Source organism: Erigeron canadensis, chromosome 2 (assembly GCF_010389155.1).
Source record: "Erigeron canadensis isolate Cc75 chromosome 2, C_canadensis_v1, whole genome shotgun sequence".
Taxonomy (NCBI): domain Eukaryota; kingdom Viridiplantae; phylum Streptophyta; class Magnoliopsida; order Asterales; family Asteraceae; genus Erigeron; species Erigeron canadensis.
Genome location: NC_057762.1, coordinates 6,362,511 through 6,377,252, shown reverse-complemented (window position 1 = coordinate 6,377,252; position 14,742 = coordinate 6,362,511). Strand labels below are relative to the sequence as shown.

General features: G+C 34.1%; 1 protein-coding gene across 1 annotated transcript; it reads right to left on the bottom strand.

Moving 5' to 3' along the window:
- Positions 1-3,928: 3,928 nt before the first annotated feature.
- Positions 3,929-6,942, bottom strand: LOC122587239 (CASP-like protein 4A1). The gene is made up of 3 exons (XM_043759348.1): positions 6,189-6,942; positions 5,971-6,109; positions 3,929-4,270 (listed from the first exon to the last, which is right to left on the bottom strand). The coding sequence occupies exons 1-3, from the start codon at positions 6,782-6,784 to the stop codon at positions 4,076-4,078; spliced, it is 930 nt and encodes a 309-aa protein (XP_043615283.1). The 5' UTR covers positions 6,785-6,942; the 3' UTR covers positions 3,929-4,075.
- Positions 6,943-14,742: the final 7,800 nt, after the last annotated feature.

The window sequence follows — 14,742 nt, the reverse complement described above, 5'->3', positions numbered from 1 at the left end:
TGTACAAGATAAAAGGTCACTAATAGTATTCTGAATTTCTGATTGGCCCGATATTATTAATGAGTAAAAGAAATTTAGTTTAAGGATTAACTCAAAGAAATTGTTCCTGATTGCATATTTTTAAGGAAGAAATATGTTTCCCCTCACAAACTCTCCATGCCTTCACAAAATCATGGAAACAACATACTTGTTACCCCCATATTTTTATGCACTAAATTGTTTCGTGAGCTGACTAATCCGACGACACCACTTGTTTTGCGGGTAATCGCGATCTTGTGGTCTACCTCGCGGGCCACAAGAGTTTTTATTTATTTATTTATGTACTGTATATTGCATAAGACCGTGCACGTGAGAGCGACGATGTGATGGTACTGATGATGGTTGGTGTTGGAAATTAGAAATTGGAAATAATTTACTTTAAAATAATTGTTGTATAGAATTTATGAAAATATTTTAAAAAGTTAAAAATTGTTATTGTAATTTACTACATTAATTTTATGGGATAGTGTAGATTAAAATATTTTTAAAAAATAAAAGATTGATTTTTTATCCGACCAAATAATTCGTTGGCTATATTTAATAACTAGATATAGATCCGTGTCAGATACACATATTTTTATGACATATTAAGGATAAATTTTGACATATGTGATTAGAAAAAATTGTAAAAAAACAAACCAGTGAATTTAAATCTAAAGAAGGTAATTAAAATTATGAAATAAGTAATTTAAAATATAAATAATGTAATGAAATCAAAGTAACCGAATATAATACTGGAACATTGATGAAAACTTGTTTGCCTATTAATATCATGTCAATGCTTGTTGTTGAAACTGTTTTCTTAATAATACAATTAAAAAAAGTTCTTATAGTTTTTGTTGTAGTACTTTGTTTTTCATACTAGTTTTGAATTATATCGTTGTTATCAGTTAAATATATGTTATATATATATACTCATTGATAATCGGATAAGTTATATATAAAATAACTTGAATACGTTATAATTATAGTTGGATGAAGACTAATTGTAATCAAATTTGGCTTTTTATTTATTAAAAAGATATTTTTTTTAATTACTTAATTAGTTAGATATTTGAGATAAAGATGAGTTTTATATTTTATGCATTTTATTTCATTAAAATTATTATTTTTAAGGAAAATGTTTAAAATTGTAAATTGATGATGAAAAACAAAAAAAAAATGTAAATTATATTATGACATGTGCTAATTTAATATAATTAGAGAAAAATGAGAGCTTTGATTAGGCAAATGAATTTAAGTCAGTTGCGTTTTAGTATATATTAAAATTAAAATTAAGATAATATAAGATTATTTGTTATTTGTATTTAATTTTATAATGTTAGTTTTATAATTAAAACTTATAAAACATAATTATAATAAATTAAATTATCTTATATAAAATTCACATGGACCCTACCATCAAAAATAACGAAATTTTGTAGAAATAAAAATATGGAAGACTAGTCTTTGGATTCCCAATTTTCAAGTCTTGTATCTTGTACTTTGTAACTATAACAACTAGGAAATTGCTGCCCTACTTTACGGTGCTTCAGTTGTCGTGTTGAAATGGTTGATATTTTTATGTATTGTGTTGAACCTTCAACGGCTTAATTAAAATGTATTAGCCATTGATAAGTTTGTTTTATTTATATATTTATTAAAAGGCAAAACCACATCAGCTTATCGTTGCGAGCTTTCAAACATTGTGATTATGTTTTGTTATCGATGATATGTCATTTTATATGTTAGCTAAAGACTTTAGCTTCAGTATATTAGTTGAAAAAGGAGAAAAATGTGGGGGGAAAAAACGAATAATGATAAATAACAGTACATGATATGACCATGAAAAAGTCGCAATATATTGGTTGGAAACCCTAAAAGTTATTTAATTCATATCATGTTTTTATGGTTTCAATATAATAGATCCTTAGATTTTCTTTAAATTAGCCAATAATTTCTCAAGTCATGGTTGTCGTCAAACCAGAGAGCAATCAGGGATAAACTAGTTTCATGGTTGTTGTCTAACCCTGTTTTGATCGTATGTTAGCATGTTGAAAGTGGTGTCTTGCCATAATCACGTAATCAATTATATAATATTTAGAGCCATTTTTAATAATTAACTATCTTTTGACTAGACTATGGTTATTTAGATGTAACCTGATCGAGGTTTTATGATAGAAAGTAAGTAACTGCTCAGTGCCGTCTTTCGCGAGTTTTGAGCCCCAATATCTCGATGGTGTATGGGAGAGGTTAAGATGTAGGCAGACCTTACCTCTACCTAAGTAGAGAGGCTGCTTCCAGTTTCTACCTAAATGGTAGAAAAGACCCTCTAACTTTTGCATGGGATGAGGATCGGACCCATGACTTCTGTCTCCAAAGGCAAAGGTGTTTATCACTTATCTAACCATGCTGCTTATGATATCAGAGCTATTCATGTATGAGTTATTGAAATCCAAAATATGCTTTTAGAATGGTATTAGAGCCATAAAAAATGAGAGAATGTATTCATGCTAGTCTTTCATGCTATTATTCTTGTAGAGATTCTTCCTTTTTCATGGTAGGGTTGATGTCTATTTCATGTAGAATGTGTAATGTCATTTTTCTCAAAAGAAAAAATGATAAATCCTCATAACCAATCTTCCTAAAAATTCTCTTAATATATCCACTTGTTAACACATAGAATTTACTAATTCTCTTTCCAAATCTCAGCCTTTGATTTTCCACATGTCACAATCCTATTAATTAGGAGGATTTGTAGGCTAATAATTTAGGAGGATTGATCATTACCCTTTTCTTAATGTAACAGTTTGTCGGTTAACTTAAAATAATAATAATAATAATAATAATAATAATAATAATAATAATAATAATAACCCTAATGGATACTGGTTCAAAAGAAACGAATAGAAGTAAAAAGTCATTTCACATCATGTGATCCTATTTTAAACATTAACGAATGGTTAGAATTTAGAATTATACTTTGAAGTTATATAGCAAATACGTAATATTTCGAATCTTGTTTTAAGTAGACTAGTAATCATTGCGTTCAATTCGGTTGTACGTTGCAAACCAATACAATAAGCTAAATAATCTTGGTCCCAGACGAATAGAAGAAAGTTTGAGTCTCCTGGTCTACTTGGGTGTTGAATCCAATAAGTACGACTGTTGGCTACTTTATGCTAGAACGTTTTTTGGTCGGTGCAAGTTTCTGGTTGTCGTCGACTCTTTGTACATATATTATTTAATGCCTGTTCGGGACTATTGGTTATCTTTGGCTCCCCGCCTCCCCTCATGGAGACCTTGTAACAATGGTGCAGGTTGTCCATACAAAAGAATGTAAATTTATGATCTAAAAACGACAAATCCTTTTGCAGCCAGCAACAACTTTTATATACCATTTCGGTGGTGTAAGCTATGGCTTACAAGTTTCTGGAACCAGTTTACAACTTTCATTTTACTTGTTTGACCCATTAAAGTTAAAATAGGACATATATGGACCCATTTTAGAGAGAACGGGTCTATATCGCTACATCAAACTTTATGCTTAGATCCAATGAACATCAGCAATTCTACAGAGTAAGTGCTGAAGTTGAAAGTACAGGTCAAAAACTGAAAGACTACTTACTGCTGCTTCTTAAAGAAATACGGGGAACATGTTACCACTGTTCTTAGACAAGACAGTATAAACAAGAGTTTGTGTAATATAGATCTTTGATCATCTGAACAACTACGACGTCTATGAAAAATTGAAGACTAGAGTCTAGTATAATGATCAGTTGAAATCGACCACAACTCCCAATCCAATCAAAATCGAAAGTATTTCACCATTTTTCAAGAGTTTGGGGCCGCCTTAACTTCAATAAAAGGTTCAGTTAACAACCACCGTAAAGAACTTGAGCTCAACTCGTGAAAGGTACGCTCATAAGCAATTAAGCTTATTTGTTATAGTAGAAATATATATACAAGAAACAAGAGTATACTGTTCGCCTAAAATGACTTTACAGTTTCTATAATCATCATGTCACAAAATTTAGAAGTAATAATTGATCATGGATCAAGGAGATGTGGAACCATATAGCAAATAACCGGAGATGAGGGAGCTGAAGGCGAAGGCAACAAAAGCCACAAAACCCAGACCAACTGATGTAGTGGCCAGCTCTGGGAACTTGTCTGCACCCCAGTTTGATTTCCAATCATCCACTCTGGTGGCTGCCGACGATCCGGACGATATCAGAAGATAAGTCAGCACCTGAAGTTTACCAATATTCAGTAAGAGTTGTGAAATATCTCAAAAAGTAGTTTATAGAATCTACATGTGTTTTTAGACATACAATTATTGTTTTTATACCACATTTATAATTTGTTCACCATGCGACTAGAACCCACAACCTCTAGGTTGATTCCCGAATTTATGAAACTTTGATAGTGTCGGAAAATACATCAATGGTGGCAAAATTTGATAGTTGATCACCATTTTGTTTTAAAGAAAGAGGAAATTGTTAAAAACTTCAAGCAATGACGTCATACCATAAATTCTGAACAAATTTATTAAATACAAATGCAGAAGGGGCACGACAATCACTGCGAAGTCTCCAGAGTCCTGGCGTCATCTCTTAAGAAAGCTCACAACTTCAAAATGTTTGAATTAAGAGAAAACATATGATAGAGCTTATTGTCCAAACCCAAAATGCAGGTGCAAGACCCATACTTTTGTCATTGTGGTTTTATGATTTAACATTCTGATAACACTGGTTTACTTGTAATAACTTGTTATCATAATAGTGAAACATAACCACGCCTATATATCCACAACTTAAAATTAAGACTGCACTTATCAGTCTGAACAAATTATGGTCATAAAACTATAAAAGTCTATCTTTTCCACACAAAAAAATCAGTCTGAAATAAGTAAAATCATACACTAGTGATGTCATATGTATGTCGACTCAACATATTAGATGACATGTGACAATCAAGTAATTATTCTTAAGAAACTTAACCACTATGAATAAATAATCTAAAGTTAACCCAAAATGATAGAACTGTTAAATCGAAGAACCAGGAATGCCAGTATATAGGTTTTGCCACCTTGTGGTTTGCCTTGCTACAAAGATTAAATTGATTTTAGCATATGAATGGTGTGACACATGATAAAATGGCCTGCTCTGCTTAAAAATTGGTCGGTTTATCATGGCCCGTTGCAACCAGCTGATACATGTGGAACGCAATTTTTTTTTAAGAGCTGTGGAACACAACTTACCATCAAAATGATACATTTTTGGGAATGCTAATCAATTTTAAGGTTGGAGATGCACTTTAAAGAACATAGTGGTGAATTAACCAATTCTAAACATTAGCTTGATACAGTCAAGGTGGTAAAACTCGCTAACTGAGAGTCGACTGGTCCCGGACCTTGGAGTGAGTGATCAGCCTAGGCTGAGAGAACATTGGAATTTTTAGATATAAATTTCTAAATGATAAACATGACATGCTTGTTACACTATATAATTGTGCATAGGATCCTACTCCTAGTATCATCTTTGGAAACATTAACACAATTGCTCTAACCAATCAATTTTTGTCCGAGTTGACTAAGTTTTGACCAAATTGTAGACCATGTAGCAATTACTAGAATATAACTTAAATGGCCTCGTCTTGGAAACTTGTAGTAAGTATTCGGTGATAACTCAACCTTGGAATCAGACTTTACAACACTTCTTCATACTATCAACATATACTCTTACTTTACAAATCACTTAATCAAAACTAACCACACAGCAATACACTATATCTTTAGCACCAAATTTCATCATAGCCGATTATCCAACCCTAATTATCCAGTTTCATTTCACAACCTTCCCAGACACTCAACACATCCCTAAACCTAAACAAATTCTACTCAACAAGGAAATTCGAATCAAACAACTATCTAAATTCACAAAAACTTACCTGATCCATAGCAAAATCAAAGTAATACCGAAGATAATGCCGCTTATTAAACTGAGTCCCAGTAGCCAATTGATACACTAAATCACATCCTTGTAACACAGAGTATCCGAATCCAATCGCATTCACTGCCAAAGAATACCTACAATACATACATATATATAAGAATCATATACATTCAATCAAAAATTCAAAATCACCACAAAAAAACGCAAACTAACCGAAACTCCTTATATCGATAATACGAATCAAGAGCCCATCCTTGACGCTTATCAGTAGCCAAAACCGACAACGAAACCAAACAAAATATAAACTCAAACACCCGAAAACCCAACGCCATCTTTTTCATCAACCCTTCTTTCTCCGGTGACCTCAACCGCCGCCGGCCGGCCCTAACTTCCTCCGGCGTCCGTACAACAGAACCCTCTAGTGGGCCATAGTCCATTTTCTTCATGGGCACAGTTTCATCTCTAACATACCGGTTTACCATGGGCACCGGTGCCGGTGCCGGAGATGGTAACGGCGACGGAAACCTAGCTCCGGTCAAATCAGGTAATGGGTTTAACGGCGGAGATCCGTGTAGTTCGGGTTCTGGTTCGGGTTCGGGTTCTGGTTCCGGGTCGGGTTTAAGTTCATCATTATCAGGTGTGAAGCCATGGCTAAAAGATGAGAGAGATGACAGGGATGATACCGGAGAATCTTCCGGTGATTTTTGTGGAGATGAAGATGGTGGTTTCCGGTGAAGGTGACCGGAAGAAGTTGTTGCCGGTGAATCAACAATATCAACTTGATGTTTTAGTTGAAGTTCTTTTTCCATGATCAAATAAATTGTAATAAAAATTAAATTTTAATAAAAAAAGAAAAGAGGTCTTATGATGATATGTAAGATTTGTAGTACAAGTGAGAGAAAGAGAGAGAATCTAGGATTGAGTGTGTCATGAGTCCATGTGACTTGAAGATGATGAGAAAGAACAAAGGGTAAGGCGAAAATCTATGTATATGTTGTGTTTGTATGATTGGTTTTTTACAAAGTAAAGTGGGACTTCCAAAAGTACAAAAATTAGGTTTTATGATTAATCGATTATTTAAGATTTGATGTATCACGAGTCATTTGTTCAAAAAAGTATTACTCGTATATTATAGTTCTGCATAAACAAAGTGTCAAGGATAAAATATAGAGTGTAAGTCTTAAATTCTTAATCCAGTGACAAATCCTCATACTAAATGGTGAGCTATCATGGTTTTATAAAGGATGATTGGATTCCGCCTTTTCAATGTTAGCTGTAATGAAACTATCTTTTCATGTTATAAGTCTCGATTACGAATGACATTTCAAGGTATTTTATAAATAATGTCATCTAGTGAAACAAGTTTGAGTCCTGTAGAGGAAGCAATGTTTTATCTTAATTAAATGTCGTGCTTTCGGGCGGTTTAGTTGGGGGTTTCCCCTCCTACTAGGTATTGAGGATGATGGGGCTCTTTAGCGCGGACTCAGTTAAGACAACGTAAGCTAGATCCCTGTTTGCGAGCAAATGATCCATACCTTAAAAAAAATGCTATGGAACTATTAGTTAAAACAACTAATTATCGTATGAGTAAGCCTTCAATTCAAAAATCGACGTTTTCAAAGAAAACTTTTAATCAAATAGAAATAATTATATCTTTAATTATCAGCTAGTTATGTATATTTCTTTAAGCTATTTTAGCATGGTTGCTAAAATTAAAAATGTTACTTTTTATCGAAAGTTGAAACCTAACGTTTTATGTAATTTTCTAACTAAACTAGTCGTTTTGCAGAGCCTGTTGAGTCGGCCAAACAATTGAAAAATTGGTCGAGTTTGGCCTAATTTGCAGTTTAAAGGTATTATTTTTAAAGAGACGCAATTATAATTTGGTATGCATACAAATCCAAATAAATGACATAATCTCATTTTTAATCTTTATATCAATTATACATATGTAGGTCGTTAAAAGAAAATTTACTTTATGTCTATTTTTAACCTTGTTAAATAAGTAAAGATTGTTTTGTCTCAAAAAAATTTTAGAACATTAAAACTTTATTCATTGTATGAAAGACTAGCAAGAGGCTAGTAGTTACATACAATATCGGGATAGAAGGAGAAAGAATAAAACATTACAGGGAATGAGGCAAAAAACAATCAGAAAGAAAATCTGTTCAATTGGGACCAGTTAATGCATTGAGAAGTCGAGCGTTTTTTAAGCCATGAGAAACTCATTCCTTTTATTTCTTTGATAGCAAACCGCAATGATGGAGGTTTGTTGGAGAAGATACAATCGTTTCGAGCCTTCCAAAGTACCCAACACTAGGAGAGAATAACAAGTTGGAGGTATTTTCTTTTACCCTTGGGAACGTAAGTGGATGTATGTGCTTCCAGTAGGTCTCTCATGTTACCGGGTTTTGGAAGCGGGAAATTACACCAGGAATAGATGAAACCCCATAAAAGATCCGCAAAAGGGCAATAGAGAAAAATATGAGGTGCTGATTCGTTTTGAGAATTGCACAAGACACATAAAGGGTATGTCAATGGGATGTTCCTACGCATCAGTTGATCAGCTGTGGGGATAAGATTCAGTTCCAATCTCCAGTCCATTACATTAACTTTGAGTGGTGCATGTTTGTTCCTGTTAGAATATGAGCACATAAACATATAAAAATTCACGAGTACGCAGCGGAAAAGAAACGTATATGCAATACTATTAATTAACAAAGAGAGAATCGAAACGTGTACCTTAGTGCAAAGCTTCCAATATAATTATTAATAATAAGATTATTATTATTGTAGGGTTTAAAGTAAAACCCATCTACGATCGCACACTAGACACCCCTATACTGTATGCTAGTACTCCGATCATAAACCAAAAAACCCTTGTTTAAATCCTTATAGCCGAAAAACCCATGAACCGAAACTTAGATGGTTGTCGACAAAACAAACCAATGAACAATTAATGCTAACTATTAATTATTGAAGTTCCACATGGATTTTGAATAGCACAAAACCAAGAAACCTTAGATGGTTCTTGGTTCGGTTCGAACGAAAGAAAAAGGGGAGAGGAGGAGAGTTTTTCTTATGTGAAGGAATGATAAAACCTATTAATTAAGCTCTCTATTTATAGAGTTTAATTTACTTGGTGAACAAGCTAGATTAAGGCTTACAAAGCCTTATCAAAACCGGCCCCTTAGGATCCATCACCAATTTCCTTATTTGATCCTTCATTTAATTAATTAAATATAATTAACCCCTTAATATATTTAAATTAATCATTTCGTGATTTAATTAATTAATATATTACTTTAATATACTAATTAATAATATAGAGTTACCGTGTCATTTCGTGTGACCCCGTAGGCTTAAATTATTTCCGGACATGCGATTTATAATAAAATGATCACACTCCAACAACTCCCACTTGAGCATGTTATTATAAAGGCAATAACATTGGTTGACGTCTAGCAACACTCTAATGCTCCCGGAAATATTTAAGAATAGATTCTTAAATCGCCAAGTTGAAATGATTTAGTCTTTAATATCCCTTTGTTCAAATACCCTTGTTAATTATGAATATGGATCAATGTCATTTCATAATTTAACGATTATGTTTCTCATTTCTACAATTAATTAAGATTGCCAAATTAGTCAAGACAACTTCTTGAGTTCATTTGGGTGTGGCCACACAAACATCTTTAATTAATTAATGAGGGCGCCAAATGGTATCATACTTCAGTTGCAAATTGAAGGAACAAATCCTGTATTGACTACAAGTGTCTGACCTTGTCGTTTCTCAACATTTCTGAAAATAGCCCTTTATTACTGCCTTGTTCAGGATAGTCAGGAATTATATCAAGAAATGCAATCCACACATGCATAACTCACTTGTATCTCAAGTCAAAAGATAAATAAAGTAACCATTTCACGAATTTCATTTAACGACGCCGATCCATAAAATGATAATTCGTTCTGTGGGGTAAGTCCAATATTCACCTTTTGAATATCATGTGAGTTTGGTACGATCCACCATCTTCAAAATATTCCCTTAAATATTTTCACCAATCTCTCACAATTGTCTTACTTTAATTATATTCCCATATAATTAATCGACAATAGACATTTAGAATATTCAAGTAATATTCATGGATTTAAACATGCAAATATAGGACACAATTATTATAAAAATGAAACCACTTATACCGCGTATAAAAATTCATTTATTGAAAATAACAATTGTTTAGCATCCCATTATCCAAATACCAATCACAGATTTACATGATATAACTTAGCAATAACCTATGCCCACGGCATACTTATTGACCTTTCCTTTTAACAATGCTTTTGTAAAAGGATCTGCTAAGTTATAATCAGTGTGAACTTTGAGTAATTTGATTTCACTCAATTCGCTTTGCTCACGAACGTAGTGATATCTTCTCAGGTAATGTCTGGAACCTTTCTGAACCTCAGGTTCATTGGCAATGATAATTGCTCCTGAATTATCACAGTATAGTTCCATAGGTGTGTTATTTGAGGATTATCATGTTAAAATCCAAAAATAAACTTTCTAATCCAGACAGCCTTCATGTCGTCTTCTCTGAGATAACAATATACTCAGACTCTGATACATACATAGCAACTGTGGTTTGCTATTAGCTCATAGCATTCCACCGTGTCTTCATTTAAAATAAAGACGTATCCCGACTGATATTCTTGATTCATCTTCATCAGTCATGAAATCCAACATCACAAATTCTATTACCATTTGAATTTTGATCAGGATTTCAACCATACACCAAGAATAATTCTTTAGTACCCCGCATGTACTTAAGAATACTTTTCACAACAGTTCACTGATCCACTCTGGGATTTTGCTGATATCGGCTAACAATATTTTGAGCGAAACACAACTTCAGGTCTAGTGCATCTTTCCGCACACATGATAGATCCCACAGCCGAAGCATAAGGAACTCTTTGCACACGCTCCACTTTTTCAGGTGTAGAAGCACCTCTTGCTAGATAAATTAAGTCCTTCTTGCATAGGCAAAATTCCCGCGCTTAGAATTTTCCATCTTGAATCTCTTCAAGATCTTATTTATATACGCACTTTGACTTAATCCGATCAACCGTTTATTTCTATCTCTATAGATTTTGATTCCAAGTATGAATGTTACTCACCCAAGTCTTTCATAGCGAAACACTTTCCAAGATAAGATTTAACGTCTTTCAACATTGGAATGTGATTTCCTATTATCAATATGTCATCGACATACAAGACAAGGAAAGTAGCATTACTCCCACTAGCTTTGTGATATACACATGGCTCATCAGGATACTGAACAAAATCAAGCCTTTTGATCTCTTCATCAAACCTTTTATTCCAACTCCTTGATGCTTGCTTTAGTCCATAAATAGACCTTTGAAGTTTGCATACTTTGTTGGGATATTTTAGGATCGACAAAACCTTCCGGTTGTACCATATAGACTTACTTGTGTATAAAACCATTAATAAAGCGGTTTTGACATCCATTTGCCATATCTCATAGTCATAGACGCCGCTATGGCTAATATGATCCTAATAGCTCTAATGTCCGCAACGGGAGAAAAGGTTTCCTCAAAATCAACTCCAAAAAGTTGAGTATAACCTTTTGCCACAAGACGAGCTTTATAGGTGTGTATATTTCCATCCATGTCGGTCTTTTTCTTAAAGATCCACTTGCACCCAACGGTTCTACCATTTGGTGGAAGATCAACCAAGCTCCAGACTTGATTGTCTTTCATGGATTTCTTTTCCACATTCGCAGCTTCAAGCCATTTGTCAGATTCCGGATCTGATAATGCAGCATTGAAATTAGGAGGTTCATTTAAATCTCCTACTACGTGTTCTTCAGACTCAATCATAAGATTTAACCTTTCACAAGCACGTATTGTCCTTGAGGACCTACGAACTGGAATTGCTTTATCTTCAACTTGTAGTTCACCTAGAGATTCATCTCTTTGAACATTTCCCCCCCAAGTTGAAGATTTGCCAGTACTTACAGAAGTTGACTCATCTTCTTGAGTTTTATCAAGTTCAACAATCCTCCCATTATCCTCTTGAGATATGAGTTTCCTTTCAAGGAACTCAGCAAATCAAAAATACTTTGACAGTGTTTCCGGTAGGAAAGTAGAAGTAGTAACCCATTGTTTCCTTTGGGTGTCCTACAAAGATGCACTTAACAGATCTGGATTCAAGTTTTTCAGGCGTGTCTCGTTTCACGAATGCCTCACATCCCCAGACCTTTAAGTAAGACAACTTAGGAACACTTTCCATGCCACAATTCATGCGGTGTCTTGTCAACCTTCTTGGTTGGAACCATATTGAGAATGCATGCAGCAATCTCTAGAGCATAATCCCAAAATGAAATGGGAGAGTCTTAAGGTTCATTGTTTATCTTACCATGTTCAACAAGGTTCGATTTCTCCTTTCACATATACCCTTATATAGGAGTAAGCTCTTGGATAAATCCACAAGCTTTTAGATGATCCTTAAACTTTTGGCTTAAGTATTCTTCATCTCGATCCGAACGAAGAATCTTGATGGTTCTATTGAGTTGATTCTCTACTTCACTTTTAAATTCACTGAATATTTCAAAGACTTCATGTTTATGTTTAAGCAATTAAACATAACCGTAATGACTGAAATCATTCATAAAAATGATGAAGTAGCTAGCCTTTCCTTAACACATGCCTAAATGGGCTACATATATCTGAATGTATTAGTCCAAGTAATTCCTTAACCCTCTCCGGTTTTATGCGGAAAAGGTATTCTTGTCATCTTGTCGAAAACACAAGGCATGCATTTGTCAAATGATTCATCATTTGATTTTAAGATCCCTTCAAATTGAAGTATGCATTTCTTGCTAACGACAACACATTTATCAAATGATTCATCATTTGATTTCAAGATCCCTTCATTATGAAGATTTCCAATGTGTTTCTTGCAAACGACAATCCCAAAAACACGCAATTTATCAAATGATTCATCATTTGATTTGCAAAATCTCTTCATAATGAAGATTTCCAATGCGTTTCTTGCTAATGATAATGTCAAAACCATGCATTTATCAAATGATTCATCATTTGATTGTAAGACATCGTCCCTTTGAAGTCTTTAAATGCCTTTCTTGACAAAATTAAACAAGATGACTATGTCAAAGATAATTAGAGTCCAAGTTAAACTTGACTCTTTGCTATTGAATTATTATTTGTATAACAACGCATATAATTCAATTTTGAAGATACTTGAAGCACTTGCCAAACCAACTTGCTTCTTCTTCACATTCAACTCAGCTAGATACTTTAGCCGTATGCTCCTTTTGCCAAAAGGGTCTTTTAAGGTTTTGAGACAAACACAACTTGTTTTCTCTTACCAAAAATCTTGCCCTTAGCTTACGGTTGTTTTGCTTTCCGAACCTTTCCCCCTTGATTATAAGAACTCAGGATGTAGCAGATTTCCTTGGAAGCTCTTTCTCATACTCAATTAACATGACATGAAGTTTAGCTGTGGTTTTACTAATGCTATGCATATTACAATTGCGCATGAACTCCTAAAAAATCCCCTTTTTAGGTTCATGTCAATAGTAATATGCAGATGATAAGCATAGTTTAACCTTTCCAATTGCCCATGAGTACCTCTTCAACTAGAGTACTTGAGGACTAACCGATGTTCCATGCTCGTGTTGCAAGTCATGAAGTTGATCAACTAGGTCGAACAACTTTACTCCGGCTTGCTTTTAGTACAAAGACTTGAGTTCAGTGAGCATATCACATGGAAATGAATGCTCAAATTGCTTTTGAAGGTCGGCATTCATGCTTTCCAACATTAAACAAGCAACCTCATTGTGTCTATCATACCGAGCATTGTATGCAGCCAACTTTCAAGTTGAAGCATTCGCTCCCGGAACAACGGTGTCTGCTCATCAATGCCTTAAACCCAGTCATTGAAGTTTGGCTCCAGAAAGTCTTTTCCTTTCTAGCGTCGACCTGAAAGCCGATTGGTGTATGTTTTGAGAAGGATTTGTTGTTGCCATCTTCCAAACAGACAAAAGTTTAATTATCGATATTTTTGATAATTAATCCTTAAGAAATGTAATTTACCCTTGTTAAATTCATCTAACAAATTACTTTCACTAAGGCTAGGATCCAACTTGACATACAATCATTTCATCAGTTGATCTGCTAGAAATGACGGTATTCAAAAGGTAATCGAGAATCGACAATTGCATTCATGCAACTCCTAGAATTATGGGACTTACAAAAACACTGTAAAGGGGTATTAAGTGTTTTGTAAACATGTTTTGTCCCATCTTATGCCATGGGTTAAGGTCTCACCTCTTAACTCGTTTTAAGTCGCCCAATTAAGAACATGTAGATAGTCCACCGCTGTCTCACAACGAGTGGTAATCCACCTTGAAGAGATACAATTCACCTACGTCTCACGTAGAGCAAAAAACACTGGCAAGTGCTAAGTGGGTGGCATTGACTTAACTTTAAATGGGTAATGCATTTGATGTGAATCAAAAGTTTATGTTTGAAGACTCATGCATAATCTTCAAAACATAATATTTTAATAAAATCATTTGTATAGTTTTACAAACACAAGAGATCTCGGTAGCTCCATTTGAACGCACAAAGAAACACAAGGGCAAAGGTTTGCGATGGACGCAATTAAAAACCCGCCCTTTTAGAAGGCTAGCACACTCAGACTTATACCTCTCTTAGAGTTTGT